This window comes from Leptonychotes weddellii, chromosome 12 (genome assembly GCF_054177405.1).
Source record: "Leptonychotes weddellii isolate Sample4059 chromosome 12, ASM5417740v2, whole genome shotgun sequence".
Lineage (NCBI taxonomy): Eukaryota > Metazoa > Chordata > Mammalia > Carnivora > Phocidae > Leptonychotes > Leptonychotes weddellii.
Window position 1 is genome coordinate 27282 of NC_138380.1, and position 17775 is coordinate 45056.

The 17775-nt window shown below is 41.9% G+C and overlaps 1 protein-coding gene across 1 annotated transcript in view; it reads right to left on the reverse strand.

Moving 5' to 3' along the window:
- Positions 1-410: 410 nt before the first annotated feature.
- The window catches only part of DYNC2I1 (dynein 2 intermediate chain 1), a 227322-nt gene continuing 209957 nt past the window's right edge, over positions 411-17775 (reverse strand). The window contains exon 13 of the mRNA XM_081800879.1: positions 411-431. Coding sequence (XP_081657005.1) covers positions 411-431 — 21 coding nt within the window. The remainder of the gene's footprint in view (positions 432-17775) is intronic.

Here is a 17775-nt window from a genome sequence, read left to right on the forward strand (position 1 = left end):
TAAGATGCAAGCAGCTTTTCTCCTGCTGTGTAAACTCTCCCCCTGTGTGGGGACCCTATCCTTCTAAAGGACTTTGGTCAGCCAATCAAGTTCAACATCTATTTCTCTATCAGTTCCTTCCCATCATGATTTCATTAAAACATGATTTCATGTTTTTGATCAAAAACAAACCCAACCCTGATATTCCTCATATCTCCTTCAGTTGCTGATCTTTTTCTTAGCACTTGCAGGCAAGCTTCTCAGATGCATTGTCTCAACTTGTTTTCATGACTTCACTTTGAACACACTTCACAGACCAACCAGCCTGGCTTGTGTTTGTACCACACTCCTCTGAAGCCGACCTTGCCAATATTGTCGATGATGACAGTAAATCCAACGGACACACTTCAGTCCTTAAGTTGGGTGATCTCTCAGCAGCAGTGAACATATGACTGCCCTACCCTCTGGAAATGTCCACTTTCTTGCTGCTTCTGGGACGCCACACATTCCTGGTATTCTAAACACCTCCCTAACTGCTACTCCATGCTCTCATTTGTCATCCCTTCCTACTTTCAAGCAGAGGCTCAGGACTCGGCATTTTCACAGGCATCCCCAGTGATTCTGGTGCCAGAGACTGGGGACCACACTTGGAAACATGCTGGCTCACATGATGGTGTCCCCAGGCCTCTTTCCTGACTCTACTCCCCCTTCAGCAAACTCCCCTGGCTTTAACTACCATATAAAGTCATAATTCCCAAAGGACTCTCCCTTGGGCTCCTAAACTGTAGCTGTAACTTGCTTCTTAACATCTCCACTGGGACCTCAGGTTAGACATATCCCAGACTTACTCCTTATCTTCTCCCAACCTCCTTTTCTTCAAGACTCTATGTCAGGCCATCCTCTAGGGGATAGAGCAGAGCAAAACCAAGTGTGAAATGGATCCTGGAAGGAGGGGAATAGAGAATAATTGGTAGAACCTGCCATCTATCTAGTTGCTCATACCAGAAACCTGGCAATAGCATTTACAGATCCCTCTCACTTATCCCCAGAAATGCAGCTCATCACCAACTTCTGCTGACTCCAAACCCTAAATGCTATACTAATCTCACCATTTCTGTCCATCCCCATGCCTCCAGTCCTGTTTAAGTCACCATGATTTCTCTCCCAGGCCATGACGCCTTCTGCAGGGCCTCCCATAGTCCTTTGGACAGAATCCTCATCTTTATCTTGTTCCCTGAGCCCTCTTCTGACCCCCTCCCTCTTCCCCCTACATCCCAGCCACCATAACCTTCTTCAGCTCTCAAATGCATTTCCTTCTCTGCTATAAGGTTTAGTGCAGGTTGTACTGTTTTCCTACCTGGAACGATCTTTGTCTAAGTCCTTATCATCTCTTGGGCCTCAGCCTAAATGTTGGTTCCTCCAGAAGGCCTCTCCCAAACTCAGGGCCCTGGTTATTACTCACCTTCCCTGGTCAACTGTAAGCTCTTTGAGGGCACAGCTCGTGTCTGTATTCCCACCACGGAATTCATAGTGTGCATATTCATTTGTCAGAGGCCCTTTGGAGAGCAGATACAGAAAAAATATAAATGTTTATAACTGCCTCATGTGGCCTTGGGCAAGAGCACTTCTGTCCTGTGCTGCCGTCCCTCTGGGTTGAGCCCCAGCAGAGTGTAGGGTCTGTTTGGAGATGTGCTCCCTCACACGCACACACTGAACTCACTTCGGTGTGCTGGCTGGCTCTCCCTCCCACTCTGCTTCTGAGGGCTTGCTGCCAAAGGCTGTGTCCAGGTGCCATCCTGAGCAGCCCCCTCTCTGGGCGCGGCCGACCTCTAAGCTGAGAGTTGGCATTCTGGGCACTCGCACTAGGTGATCTTCAAGGGCTTTGCATTAGATGTGGTGGTGCTTCCTACTGTATTTCTTTCAGAACCCACATTTTCCCTGGTAAAGCACATGTTTGACAAAGGAGTTTGGAAATTTGGGCTGTGTGGGGCCTGCCCACTATGTCTAAAGCCCTGGGGTTGAAGCTGGTCTAGCTGCTCCCTAACCAATCATATTCCAATTAAACAGACAATCACAATTACATCAAGTTAACCAGGCTTTAGAGGGGAGGGCTGGGGGGTGGGCAAAAGGCGTGTTGGGGAGTGGGAAGTATGGGCTTCCAGTTGGGGAATGAATAAGTCACAGGATGAAAGGTACAGCCTAGGGATATGGTCAGTGGTATTGTACTAGAAATGTATGGTGACAGGTGGTAGTTACACTGTGACAGTAGCAGAACATAGACTTAGTGAGTCACCATGTTGTACGCCTGAAACTAATGCGTCATTATGTGTCGACTGTACTTCAGTTAAACAAACAAGCAATAAGTAGCCAGGCTTTAAACCCAGGACTCAGGGGAACATCGAAAAACCTGGAGAACACAAATCTTTCACTCTAGATTTCCTGGCTCACCCCACATCAGGATCCCTGTAACCCTCAAAGAAAGATATTAATAATGAGGGGGTATTGGATCTGAACCCAAAGTCCTGGGCAACTTGGAGCCCTCTGAAATGGCTGCTTGACCAGAGGGACCTTAAAGCAAAAAAACTTATCATAAACCAACAGCAAGGGTCAGCCAAATGCCCAGCTCCATGAGGCTTTTTACATTATCTCGCGTTTATGGAGAATAAAGTATAAATGCTGCCCTGCGGATGTGTTGATGTTGGTGAGCCTGCCAAAGGCTTCAGAAGGACTGACCAGTCAGGCTATGCTGAGGAAGTCTGTGCGGGCCTTCATGGTGCAGATGTGGTCCATCCAGCCTTGCTTTTGTTTGGTGCAGTCCCTCATGGCCTGTGGCTTGAGGCCCTGAAAGCCGGGAGCCCCAGCTGCCTCCATTCATCAGCAGGTATAAACACAATGCCCACAAGGTCTGGAGCTTTTCCCATGGATGAGTGAGGATGAACAACACACAAGTTGCCCCCAGGCTCTTCGGTTTCTAAAGGCATCCAAGGGAGAAATTTGTTGCTATAAAGATAGCCACTTGGAGAAACGCCATTGATAAACTCATTGAAATGGATGTGGGGGAATGCTTTTAAACAATCACTTTTTTAAAGTAGATTTGTCTAAACCAATGCAGCTAAGTGGAGAAAACATAGCCTGGATGCTGGTCAACAGGATGCTGGTCTCTGCTCTGACAACCTGTGTGATGTTGGAAAAGCCTCTCAACCTCTCTGTGCTTCAAGCCCTCAATAAGGATTTGCTCAATCCTGCTAAAGCACTTTCCAGCTCTAACAGACTGAAAGTCTTTTCCACCTCCAGTATGCTGGAGTTCTCCAAACATTCTTTTAAAATCTTACATTAAATGTGCTTCTTAACATTCCTTAAACTGGTTACCTCAAAGCATACAAAAAGCCAGATCTCAGTCCTGACATTACTGAAGTTCTAATTGCATATTATTTTTTCCAGTTTTGTAGTTCACTGCAAAACAAGCATTTAAGAGGGATAAAAATAAGCCCTCAAATAATCACAGCTCCCTCCAGACTCCCCAGCATTGCTCCTGGGGTGGAGTTGGCAGGAGGGGCAGGCAGCCTCCGCATGATGACGTTATAGGAATTCTTACCTCTGTGCGGCTGGAGGCTGCCTTCATTTGAAGCATGGGTGTTAACTTTGTTCATCTCCTGGTGTATTTTGATGTGCTTGTTTGCAGGACTAAATGATTGCTAGTCCTCTCAGAGGTCAAATTTATGAATAAAAGTATGTAATGCTTGTAAAATGGACACAGTGGTGTGAGCTTGAAAATTCTGTAGGATCGAGGTCAGTGCTAAGGGATTTCTTTTCCTTTCAAGTGTCTGTCCATGTCCCTCCATGCTGCACTACCTCAGCCAGCTTCTCTGGTCCCATAGGCTGTCCCTCAAGTCACACTGCATCTCCCCCTAGAACTCTTCCATCGTGCCCTTCTGCACCATGAGGCTGTACTGCGCCCTCTGATTGCTGGTGACCTCGGGCCTACCCTCCTGACACCTCTTCCCAGACAGGCAGGTGAGTACTGAGGCTCCTCCTTCTGTGTGGACGGAAGGCTGTGGCTCTAGGTGGAAGTGCGATCCTGGGTGAGCTACCCAGCCTCTGGGCTCCAGTTGTCTGAAGCTTTAATGAGGTTCAAGTGGGATGGTCTGAGTCAGGGGCCTAAATGCCAATGTCTTCCCCTTCTACTTCCACACAGCTGTCCACTGACAACCTCGGTGCTCTGTGGGCTAGTGGAGTCACCACTGACGGGGACACCCTCTTCCTCGCTGCTCGTGCCCAGCAAGCCTCCAAGGTTGGAGAATTTGAATTCCTTCCTATCTGAGGAGTCTGTCCCTTCCTCTCCAATCCCATGGTTATTGCTCGGATTCAGCCCCTGGTCGTCTCTTGTCGGGGTTGGATGTTCTAACTGGCCTATCTCCTTACACTCTCACCCCTCTGACCCCACCGCCACCCTGCTCCTGGAGTTATTTTTATGAATGGAATCTGATCCTGACACTCTTTGACTCAACACCCTCCCACTACCCCCCTCCCTGGAGGGTGAGGCCCATGCACCTGGGCAGGTTGTCCTCTGCTTCGGCGTCATGAGACATGGGTGCCAGGCTGTTTGCTCAGGTGAGACTCTGCCCAGGGCACTCACCATCAGCCAGGAAACACCTCCTCTTCCTGATAGGCATAGCTCAAAGGTAATCCCCTCCACCCCGTCCACAAACAAACAGATTTGCCCACTTCCTCATTTTTGCCCCCACTAGAGACATTCTTATGACACATTTCTTTACTACAGAAGCTGTTTAAACCAAAACCCATAGAACCAAGTCATTGTATTAACCACAAACTGATTGAAGCCCAACGTGAGCAGCGGGCCAGAGGCCTTGGTTGACTCCGACCCCCACACACACACCAACAAACTCATGCATTCATTCTTCCTCAGCATGTGCGTGCCACCTGGATTCACTAAATGGTAACACCACCTGATAGCACCTAAACCGAAGAAATATGAATGGAAAAGTAAAAACAGGTTTTTTTTGTTGTTTTATAGTAACTACTTTGAATGTTTTCTTAAAGAATTAATAAAAGCAGGCGCCTGCGTGGCTCAGTCAGTTAAGCGTCTGCCTTCAGCTCAGGTCAAGATCCCAGGGTCCTGGAATTGAGCCCCACATTGGGCTCCCTGCTCAGCGGGGAGTCTGCTTCTCCCTCTCCCTCTGCCTGCAGCTCCCCCTGCTTGTGCTTTCTGGTTCTCTCTGTCAAATAAATAAATAAAATCTTAAAAAAAAAAGAATTCATAAAAGCAAATTGCCTTAAAAATGACTTGTTAAAGTCAGTATGGCAAAATTCTGTAAAAGATTTTTTAAATCATAAAAATAACAGACTATGTTGTTCTCAGATGATTTTACCTCAGTGTCCTTAAATTCTTTTCCATTTTTATGCACACAAAAAAGTGGACAGCATAAATGATGTATTATTAATGTGGTTTATTCCAGGAAAGACATGAAAATTCCAAATCAGAAAATTTCCCAAAGAAAAAGCTATGGGTTGAGTGGAAAGTGAATGTACTTTCATGTTTAAGTGAACATTTTTATGGATTTCTGGTCAAATTAGTGGAATAGAGAATGCTGATAGAACTGTCCGTTCTCTGTCCCCTATCACAATGCAAGGACCTCACCTCACCTCCACTGCCCAGCAGAGGACCTCACACCAAGCTGTCCCTTCATATTTGCCAAAGGAGTGAGGAAGAAACAAGCTCGTCAGACCAATAAACTAGACGAAGCCAGACCTCGGGCGGGAAAGGAAACTGACCTGCTGTCCTGCACCAAGACCCAGGTTCTGTGGAGGAGAGAATTTCAGGAAGCCCACACACAGGGCAGTCCCTACAGCTGGGATCATCAGGGTACTTTTGGGGGCACCACTTATCACTGAACATTTTCTAAAATGGATTGGTTCGCTTTTCTGGCTGCACACATCTGATTCTCTGTATGATTCAGAAGGCAGGAGCATCTCGCTGTGATTTAGGGCATGTCTCAGAACATCAATTCTCACTCCTATAGGAAGTGTGGGGGATTACGTTGAACCTGCAATGACCCCCAGGGATCACCAAGCTGGAAGCTCTTCTCCCCAACGCCTCCAGCTCATTTTCAGGTCATCTGCCTCTTCTGAAAAGTCAAATAAAGCCCCATTCCTTTGAATTGCTAAGCTTTGATAAACTGGAACTTGCCTGTATTATTTTGTAGCTAAATTATTAAATATTAGGCCACCCCAGGGATATTTTCCAGGCTCATTAAGTTTGCATCAAGAGCCCCCCAACTTCCTGTTGTGACCTTCACTTTATAGGGGACTGTCAGTCTAGAGACATCTCATACTGCTCAGAGCTCATGGTGGGGAATCCTGAGGGTTTCCCAAACCATCTGTGGAGAAGACTCAATTATATTTCTAATTTCCAACTCATTACAGACCAATACTGCTATAAAATACAGTAGAAATGAATTACCAGAAAAATAAAATTTAAAAATATATACAAAATCAAGCCCTGGTTGTTATTAGAATCAAAAGACATAAAGTCATACTTCAGCAAGTATAACCAGAAAAAGCATAGTACCAATTACCAAAAATGTATAAGTAGTTCCCTGAAAATGTATGTGGTAGCACACGCACAGTTCTTCACCATTCTGCAATCATAGCTCCACGAAAACTTAGGAAACAGCGGTTATCCACGTGCAAGCTTAGAGAGCACTTCCAGTCTTAGAGGTGATGAATGAATTTGCTTCCTGCTCTGTGTATCTACTCTAAGCAGGAGAGATGACAAGACGCTACACTAGGGGTAATGTACACCTGAACTGTTTTCACATTTGGCCTTTACTTAGGGAAACCAGGCTGACAGAGGCTTCTGGGATATGCTGGGATGTTGATGGGATGGGAAAAGAGACATTAAATAATTGTAGCAGGCTTAGGATATTCCTTTTATCAGAGCGAAGCAAGTGATATCCTCAGTCTTTCATCAGCAGACAGTACTAAAGACGCGTTCTGTAAAGTCATAGTCACTGTCCCGGCACGGCTGACAGACTCGTCCTAAGATACCACACGTGTGCCGTGGACCCGCGGTGCAGGAGTAGCAGACAACACCCATGCACCAGCGAGCTCCACGCCGCCCAGGCTGAGTCTGCCCACCCAGGATGGGAGGGTGATCGCACCTGAGTGATGGAGACGTACTACAACACTGTAAGGGTCCTGGAGGCTGACTCATCTGTCCAGGGGCGGCAGCCGCACTTCCAGTCACCCTTCGATCCTGGGAAGTAAGCGCTCTTCACTCCTGGAACTTGCCTGGAAGGGGCTGGTGGGCCCTTGGATCTAGCAATTGGGTTTTGGACAGCACTGAAGGTGTGTATGTGTGTGTGTGCGTGGGTGTGGGTAGGTGTGTGCACACATGAATGTGCAAGCTGTCTCCATGTGCGCACCGCACGCATGTGCATGCATGTGTGGGATATAGAAGGGACTCAGAAAAGGCTCTGCGCTGCCCTACTCTGTGGCTCTCTTGTGGCAAACCCCCCAAAAGATGTCTTTGAACAGTAGTTTTCACACACCTACCCTTTCTTTAAGTTTTCAAGTTAAATCGCCCACAGAAGTACACTGTGCAAAACAGACAAGCCGAGTCTTTCAGTTTACATGCATGGAGGGGAGGAGAGACCCACTGTCCTTACTTGGTCAAACCCTCAGCTCACTGCTTTGAGAACACTTCTATTGGGAGATGAAGACAGAAGGGGAAGCCCACACAGGAGGAGAGGGCAGGTCTTCTGTGGAGGTTGTGCCCGTCTCTGCCTGGTGTCCTGTCCTCCAGTAGACCCACAGCCATGCTCTGAGCAGCTCCCCCAAGCCAGGGGTCCTCCTAGGGAGTGATCCCAAAGTTGACCCAAGTGACAAATTCATTAACACATAGGCCCAAATGGCTAATACAAATGATTGAAAGCTCACTGGCACTTCCAGGGGACCTGAGTTTCTGAAGGGGATGAAGGAGCTGCCCCTCTGTCATATTTGAGGCCAGGGACTCTCAGCATCCAGAGAGCAGAGACACTCTACTCTCTCTGACCCTCTGGGGCCTGTCTCCTTCTCGGGCAAACATGACAGGAGCTCACAAAATTTGATGAAGGAAGGATGGGAAAAGGAACAAAGAAAGGGAAAAGGGTAAGAGAAATGTGCATCAGTGTTTCCACATTGTCATCTGCAGATGACACAGCACCCCCAATAGGCTGTAAGACTTGTCCAAAAACACTCACTAAAGAGTGCTGCCCAACCAGATTCCCCCGCCTATTTGTCTGTTCACAGCTCCAGCGCACACGTACTGAGCTCCTAAACATGCCAGAATTGGGTTCTCTGACAAAACTCTGCTCCTGGTCTTAGGCGGTCCCGGGAAGGGAACCAATAGGCAAACGGGTAATTAAAAGGCATAAGATATGCCCAAGGGAGGAGCCTCTAATTCCATACTGCAGGGTTGGGGCAGCTTTCTCTGGGAGGGTTCCTGTGAGCCAGCTCGTAAAGGAATCAGCCAGACAAAAGAATGAGGGATGGGGGCGCCTGGGTGGCTCAGTTGGTTGAGCGACTGCCTTCGGCTCAGGTCATGATCCTGGAGTCCCGGGATCGAGTCCCGCATCCGGCTCCCTGCTCAGCGGGGAGTCTGCTTCTCCCTCTGACCCTCCTCCCTCTCATGCTCTCTGTCTTTCATTCTCTCTCTCTCAAATAAATAAAATCTTTAAAAAAAAAAATTAAAAAAAAAAAAGAATGAGGGATGATTGGATCAGATTCTTAAGCAGAGAGCAGAGCATACAACGTGCACAGAGCTCCACGTGGCTCACACCTAGACCTGAGAGAGCAGAGCATACAATGTGCACATAGCCCCATGTGGCTCACACCTGGACCCGAGAGAGCAGAACACACAATGTGCACAGAGTTCCATGTGGCTCACATCTAGACGTAAGGCAGGGCTGGGAGAGATGGAGCTGGCTCCAAGGCAGATGCCCCCATTATACCACACTATCTTCCAAGGAGCAAACAAACCAGATAGCACTTTACTATCTTAGTCAATATAATAGATGATGCAGGGTATTGCTTCTTGATTTAAGGTAGTTTGTCAAAGTAATATAAGCACATTAGAGAAAATCTTGAAAACAAACCAAACGGGAAAAATTCTTACCATTCATCTTACCACTGAACATGGCTAATACAAGCATTTGGATAAATTTCTTTATATTCCTTTTTAAAAATATGCATGTTTTGTGCAAAACAAATGTAATCATAGTATATGTACAAACTTATAATTCACTTTTACAGTAACCTTTATACCATAAGCATTTGTTCACATTACCATACAGTTCTCACTGAGACTTTTCACATCTGAGAGCCAGCTAAAGTGTGGAAATCTGTGCTCAGCCTCCCTCACTCCTGGATGCAGTTCAGGGCCAGAGACACGGCATTTAGGCTGGAGGCAGGAGGGTCCTTCAGTCTTCAACCAACTGGCTGAACACTTTCACCTGCCAAGCAAGTGCCAAGAGAGGTTCCAACAGCACTAACATTCTGGCATGGAGGCATACAATTGGGTTTAAAAACAACAAAAACTAAACAAGATGATCACAATGCATGTTGCATTAGCGTCGTGAAGAATAGAGCCACGGTGACGAGACTGAGCATCTCACTTGGGCCAGTGGGTTAAGCTACTCTAAATTCAGTTGTTTTGTCCGTAAACTGGAAATTATTTTTTGAGGACCTATTTCATAGGATTTTTTTCAAAAAAGATGATAAAGTTTTTTATAAATTTAAAAGCCAGACAGAAAAAAATAAAAAATATAAAAATATAAAAAATATTAAAAAATAAATAAATAAAAGCCAGACAGAAAAATTAATATTGAGATGATTATTATCATGACATAGCTAATTTCTCTCTAAGATAATTGATAGTATCATGTTTAGACTAAAAATTTCACTTGAAATATTAATGGAAACATATTTATTACAGAAGTGGTGAGAAGGACTAGGGTGGGGTGACCTTTCCTATTGATTTATTACCTTATAAAAGTTTCCAGGAAATACATTTTGAAAATACCATTTCCTGGTCCCTTGAAATCGCACCCCTGAGCAAGTGGCCAAAACGAGAACACGTAAGCTCCTGGAGGATTTCAAGTATCCCCCTGGCTAGGAGGTTGGGAAGAACATATATCCCAGAAGGTGGTGTGTTTAGGGTTAGATCCCCCTAAGAAGAGACAAAGTCGCTTTAGAAAAATTGCTTCTCTGGAATTTGCCCAGAGTAAAGCATCCATCTCAGGGCTGGTCCTCAACAAAACAGCAGAGCAGCCCATTTATACTCACCTCAGATTGTCTCTCTTATATTTTTCTGTTTTTCACTCTTTTCCCACTTTTTCATGAACTTCCCTCTGCTCAACTGCTTTAATCCATGGTCATTTCCTGTTTATTTTCTTCAAATTGAAACCAGTTTCTGGTATATATACTCTTACTATTGTTTAAGATTAATTTATTTAAATAACTTAGCAAACACCTACAAAAACACTACCCAAAATAAAAACTAGGACGTTAGAAAATTATTACCTCAGCCTAAATACCACTCAACCCCAACCCACACTTGTCTTTATGGCTGATATCTCATGTCTCCTGTCTTTTCTGTACATATATTTCTATCTTATATGTATGTCCCTAAAAAGCATGTGGCTTCAGCTTTAGTTGTTTTTAATTCTTTGAGGATTTTCATTAACACCCAACATTAAATTACTAAAACTCATACATATGGCTGCATGTAGCTGTGATTCTTCATTTGAGGTGCTATAATATAATTTATTGTTTGAATATATGACAATTTATTCATTTTCCTGTTGGTAGTCATTTGAACTGTTTCCAGATTTCTGCTGTGATGTGACACATTCTTATTTATCTGAATCTTCCAAATTCAATGACTGGAAAGTGAAAACTGATGGATTGCATCTGGGGAAAGTATCTTTCAGCCAGCAAACCAGGGAATTCTAGGCTGCGTCATTATCACTGAGCTGTAAGTCAGGGCTCAGAAACACACATGCTCTCCCAAATGCTCTAGCATCTTTTGAAGTATAACACAAATGAGAAAAGTGCACAAAACATAGATGTACAGCTCCATCAATTATCAGGAGGCAGACACTCATGTGACCACCACCCAAGTGAGAACAGTAGGATATGTGCCCTGTTCTCCAAAGGGGACGGCTCCCTAACTCCAGCACAATCACTTGGCTTTCCCTGACCTGGAACTTTATAGATTGGAATAGTGTGCATTCTTTTGGGTCTGGCCTCTTCTTTGGCCCAAGTAGTGTCTGCCATGATGATCAATTCAGAATACTTTTCTTGATTCTTCCAATGGCCAGAAGTGCCATCAACAGAGGCCCACACTCTCAGCTCACTCAGGGAATGCTTGGCTGAAGAGTCCTGCCTTGCCCAAGGTCACACCCTTTTCCCACGGCACCCCACACCCATTGGTGGACCCAGGTTGGGGTAAAGGTCCCAAATTAAGGGCCACTCTGAGGGTCATCCTAGCTTCAGAGTTCTCTGTAGTGTTAGCTGAGGCCTCTGTTGAGACTGAAACCCAGCTCACACTCTTCCTCTGCTCAATCCTGCTTCCTTCCCTTCCACAGTGCTGACCCTGTAGTGCTCCAAAATAAAGCTCCGGCAGAATCATTTCCATCTCGCAGTCCAGCCAGAAACCCAGTCTGTGCAGTTTATACCACCAGTGACACAAGAGGACAGATGTAGGATGTAGTTTTGCATCTGAATAACCTGCTGCCCCCAGCACAAGGAGCCATGCCATGGTTAACACGTCTACCAGGGATCAGATGGACTGGAATACCGGGACTGTGCAATGTGATAGACATTTGAGAAATGCAGAGAAAGTAGTTACTAGAAGGACAGTGAAATCAGGTGGCAGTTGTGAACTTGAACGAATGGTTTGAAGAAGATGACAAAAGGGACTGGTTAATAACAATAAGTGGAATGTGAACTCCAGAAGCTCCAAGTCACATACAAATGGCTCTCATCACCTGTAGGTAGAAAGCAGAGAAAGATGACCCATCTCAGGACTCAGTCACAAAAGTAGTGGGCTCTTAGTAAGTTTACACTCCCCACCTCACCCATTCACTCTGTCAGAGCTGGTGCCACAGAGAAAGGAAAGCTTATTGGGAAGCACTCTCCTGGAATAAAAGAAGAACCCCAGCAAATGGTGGAACACACACTAGGCTGGCTCCTGGGAGCAGGGAAGGAGTGAAGCCCCATACTGAGTGAGGTGTAAATACCAGAATTGCCACGGAAGATGGTGAAGGAAGGGATGAACAAGCTCGGAGAAGTGGGTGTGCTAGGGTGGGAAAGCAAGTAGAGGACTGAGTCCCATCAGAAGCCCCAGAGGACAGACCACGTACCAGCAATGTGGCATGTGCTGGACGGGGCAGTGGTGGCTCTCCTGTGCAGACTAGACTGATGGGAGCAGAGGCCATTTGGAACTGGGCTGTCTGAGAGTGATGGGGTCATAGGACCCTGAAGATATACACCAGGTGGCTAAACTTCACCTACCAGAGCCAAGTAGAATTTCTCAATCTGTGACAAGGCTGGAGTGGCAGTCAGGAGGGGCTGGATTCAAAGAGGGTTGTAGAGAAGATTAACAGAACAATGTGCCTAGGTATAAAATATGTGGGCAATCTGTACAGTCAAATCATAGATGTCTGTGAAACTGAGTGTATGATCACCTCAATAAACACTAACTCTCTCCCAGTTCCCAGATTTAAGCCAGTTTGGACCCAAACAACCCATTATTTGAAGGAGTCTCTAGGCCCACAACAGGAAGGAACCTGATGCATCAAAGCAAATGTACACAGTCCTTCTCCAAAAGATCCACAGCAAATTATTCAGGTGAGCGGGAAAGTTGGGGAGACACATATTACAAAGACTTGGCCACAGCAGTCCAAACTGACACCAATACCTGAAGATCTAAAATGTCATCACGGCCCCTCTGTTAAAATGGGAGCACATGGGGGCCAAGTGAAAGAATCCTGCCTCAGGTCTACGGGACACATAAACCCACTTGCTGGTAATTTAACAAGGGCCCAAATGTATAATTGGAATAGATATTCTTGGCAGGTACCTCTTTGTTTTGTTGACTGTTTCCTTTGCTGTGCAGAAGCTTTTTATCTTGATGAAGTCCCAAAAGTTCATTTTTGCTTTTGTTTCCCTAGCTTTTGGAGATGTATCTTGAAAGAAGTTGCTGTGGCCGATGTCAAAGAGATTACATCCTATGTTCTCCTCTAGGATTTTGATGGATTCCATCTCACATTGAGGTCTTTCATCCACTTTGAGTTTATCTTTGTGTATGGTGTTAGAGAATGGTCGAGTTTCATTCTTCTGCATGTGGCTGTCCAATTTTCCCAGCACCATTTACTGAAGAGACTGTCTTTTTTCCATTGCATGTTTTTTCCTGCTTTGTTGAAGATTATTTGACCATAGAGTTGAGGGTCCATCTCTGGGCTCTCTATTCGGTTCCATTGGTCTATATGTCTGTTTTTGTGCCAGTACCATGCTGTCTTGGTGATCACAGCTTTGTAATATAGCTTGAAATCGGGCAACGTGAAGCCCCCAGCTTTGTTTTTCTTTTTCAACATTTCCTAACATAACATAATAAGATAAAATTTAAAAAAAAAAGACCTTAGGAGAAGAAAGATAGTCTCTTATATTTACCCATATATTTACCACTTATGTTTCTCTGCTTTCATTCTTCAAGTTCAATGTTTCCTTCTGTTAGCCATTTTCTTGCCACCTGAAGAATTTCTTTCAGCATTTCTGTAGAGCAGGTCTACTGGTTACAAAATCTTTTCTTCTCCTTCATCTCAGAATTGTTTGTATTACTTTCGTTCCTGAACTATATTTTCACTGGATACAGAATTCTAGATTGACAGTGCTTGTTTTCAGCACTTTAAAATTGTTGTTCCACTGTCTTCACTTCCATGGTTTCTGATGAGAAATCCAGTCACTCAAATTGTCATTCCTCTATATGTAAGATGTCATTTTTCTCAGCTGCTTTCAAGGTTTTCTCTATCTTTGTTTTTTAACAATTTAATTATGGCATAGCTGGTACAATTTATTTGTCTGTTTATTTGTTTTTAGTTTATCTTGGTTGAAGTTCACTGAAATTCTTCAGTCTGTAAATCTGTCTTTCATCGAATTCATCAAGTTTTCAACCATAATATCCTCAAATGTTTTTTTTCTTCACCAGTCTCTCTATTCTTTGGAGACTCCAATCACATAAATGTCATACTCTTTGATATTGTCCAACAGGTACCTCAGGCTCTCAAAATTTTTTCCTTATTGTTCTCTCCGTCCTTCAGATGGGATAAATTCTATTGTTCCTCCTTCAAGTTCACTGTCTCTTTCCTTTGTTATCTCCATTCTGCTTATTGAGCCTATCCAATAAGGTTATTTGTTATTATTATCATTATTATTTTATTATTGTTGCTATTTTAGATATTTTTCAGTTCCAAAATATCTTATTTTTTTAAGTTTCTACTTCTTTGTTGAGAATTTCTGTATGTCTATCACTTCAAAAGTGTTCACAGACCATGTTTACAATACCTGTTTTAAAGTCTTTCTCATAATTCCAACATCTGAATCATCTCAAGGCTGGCATCTATTGATTATCAATTTCATTTAGAATTGGACATATTTTCTGGTTTATGGTATTTTGAGTAATTTTGGATGGTATCCTTAGCATTTAGTCTATTATATTATGAGAGTATGGGTACTTAAAATCCTCTGGAGAACACTGATATTTTGTTCTATCAGGCAATCAACTTTGTTAGGTTCAAACTAAGAATTTTGTCTCACCTTATATAGGTGGTAATTACAATATCAGTTCATTTTACAAAATTTTTGCTATGCTCATTTGGTTATGCATATGACAAGTTTTGATATATATAGTATTTTCACTTTTTTCAGTTCCAAATATTTTCTAATTTATCTTTTGACTTGTTTTGACCCATAAGTTATTTAAAATATATTTACTGTACCTGCTATGATAGATATTTTGAAAAATATACAAAAGGAGAGAAAATAGTCTCCATATAACTATCACTTTTTTTGGTAATTATCAGCCAAGCTCCTATAGAGCCAATCTTGTTTTATCTGTCTTCTTACAAAGTGACTCGTTAGCACAGTAAGTAGCGTGTCAGTCTCATATCTGTCTTCCTACACATTCTACTGGATGATTGTGAAATGTAGTCCAGTCACTAAATAATTTCACTCATAATTATTTCAACATGATTCTCTAAAAGATAGGAAACCTTTTAGAAATATAGCCACAATTACATATTATACATTAAAAATTAAAATAACTCATTAAAACTAATAAATATTGAATTAGTGCAGAAATGTATTTTTAATTTCTAAACACAAAGGAATTTCTAGTTATGTTTTTCTTCTTTTATTCTAGCTTAATAGTACTGTAATCATAAAAAATATTTCATCTAAAAAATATTTCATCTGATTTCAATTCTTCAAAATCTATTCAGCATACTTTATGGCATGCCAATTTTTGTTCCATGTTTACTTGATAAAAATATGTATTTTTTTTTTTTTTAAGATTTTATTTATCTATTTGAGAGAGAGAGAATGAGAGACAGAGAGCATGAGAGGGAGGAGGGTCAGAGGGAGAAGCAGACTCCCTGCCGAGCAGGGAGCCCGATGCGGGACTCGATCCCGGGACTCCAGGATCATGACCTAAGCCGAAGGCAGTCGCTTAACCAACTGAGCCACCCAGGCGCCCAAAAATATGTATTTTCATGTTTGGGGAATTATTTTCCCTCCAAACATATATCAAGCAGACCTAATTTATTTAACTATATTATGATATTTTTCAATTGATTGTTCTATCAGGTACTGAGAGAGATGCATGAAAATCTCCCATTATTGCTGCAGGTCTTTTGGGTTTTTGTTGTTGTTGTTACTGTATTTTAGTTTTGTCTACTTTTTCTTTATATATTTTAAAGCTGTTTATTTGCAGTATACATATTTAGCATTACTAGAACTTCCAGTGAATTGTACTTTTTATCTTAAAGTTTACATTGATATATAGTACATAATTTTTTTAATTTATGTTTACATGGCGTGTTTTTTTCCATCCTTTTACTTTCAATTTGTTTTATCTTTATATTTTTTAATCTTTATATTTCATGGTATCTCAGAAACAGCATATAAATTTGGGGGTTTAATCTTTGTCTTATCATTAAGTGTGTGTTTCATATACATATAATGTAATTATTGATATATTTCAGTTGAAATCTGCCAACTTATTCATTGCTTCTATTTGTTTTTTATATTCTACATTCTTCTTTTTCTCTATTCGCATTCCATTTGATTGATTTTTCATTCTTTCCTTTTTTCCTTTTAACTACTACCTTGGTAGTTATACATTTTATTTTTATTCTCTTTCTGGTTATACTTGAGACTACTACATGTACCTGTTACTAGAAAATTCAAATTTAAGTTAGTGTTTTATCACTTTCTTAAAAATTCAAGGGACTTATAACATTTTCTACTTCATTTGCCACCTCAAAAATCATATGCTATTTATATTATATATATTTTAAACTCCCCCAGGAATTATTGCTGTTGCCATTATTATTTTATAAAGTCCATGTTCATTCAGACTTGGCACACATATTCACTGTTTTAATTATTCTTTATTCCTCCCTGAATTTCTGAGATTCTGTCATCTAGTATCACTGTTCTGCTTAAAATATTTAAGCAGACTTTACATATTTCCTTTAGAGAACTAGCCTTTCTTGTGACAAAATTTCTCAGTTTTGCTTGTCAAAAATGTTTTAATTGTTTTATGTCATTATTACTGAAGAATATTTTCACTGGATATAAAATTCCAGTGTGGCATTTTAATTTTTACAGTTTAGCGTTCTATTTTCTTCTGGCTCTTCTTCCTGATAGGTAAAGTATCTTCTAATTATTATTCAATTTAATAATTGTCTTTCCCTTTGGCTGCTTGAAAGTCTTTCTCTTTGTCATTATGTTTGGCAGGTTATACTATGATGTGTTTAAATGTGTTTTTTGGGGGGGACTCATAGTGACTCTAAAATGTGAGATTTAATGTCTTTCAACATATTTGAAAGTACTCAGCAATATTTCTTCAGGTATTATTTCTGCTTCATTCTCTCTCCTTTCATCTTCTGAAATTATAATTATAGCCACAATGGGTTTTATCACTATTTCCTCTATGCCTCTTACTCTCTTTCTTTTACATTCCACCTTTTATTTTCTTCATTCTGTAAACTTTCTTCTGAAATATCTTCTAATTCCACTAATTGTCTCCTTAGCTATGTCTCCATTAATCTCAACCATTGAGTTCTTAGTTTGGGTTATGGGTCATTTTAGTTCTAGAATTTCCATTTGGTTCTTATGTCTTATCTCTATTTCTCTGCCAAAATATCAGTCTTGTCTTTTATTATCTTCATTTTATTAAAAATGGTTATTTCAAAGTCTTTTCTGATAATTCCTCCAAACTTGTGGACCTGTATCTATTGTCGATTATTTCTTTTATTGTTCTTTCAATCATATTAATTGTGTCCTTAAAACAGGTTATTTTTATAAATTTATGGATATATATTTTATATGAAAAAATAGAATGTTTAAGGCCTAGAATAAAATTATATCTCTTCAGAATTTTGTTTATTTTTAACAGTTAGCTAGGCTATAAGCATTAGCAATTCCTGATCACCTTAATCCATTTTTAAATTT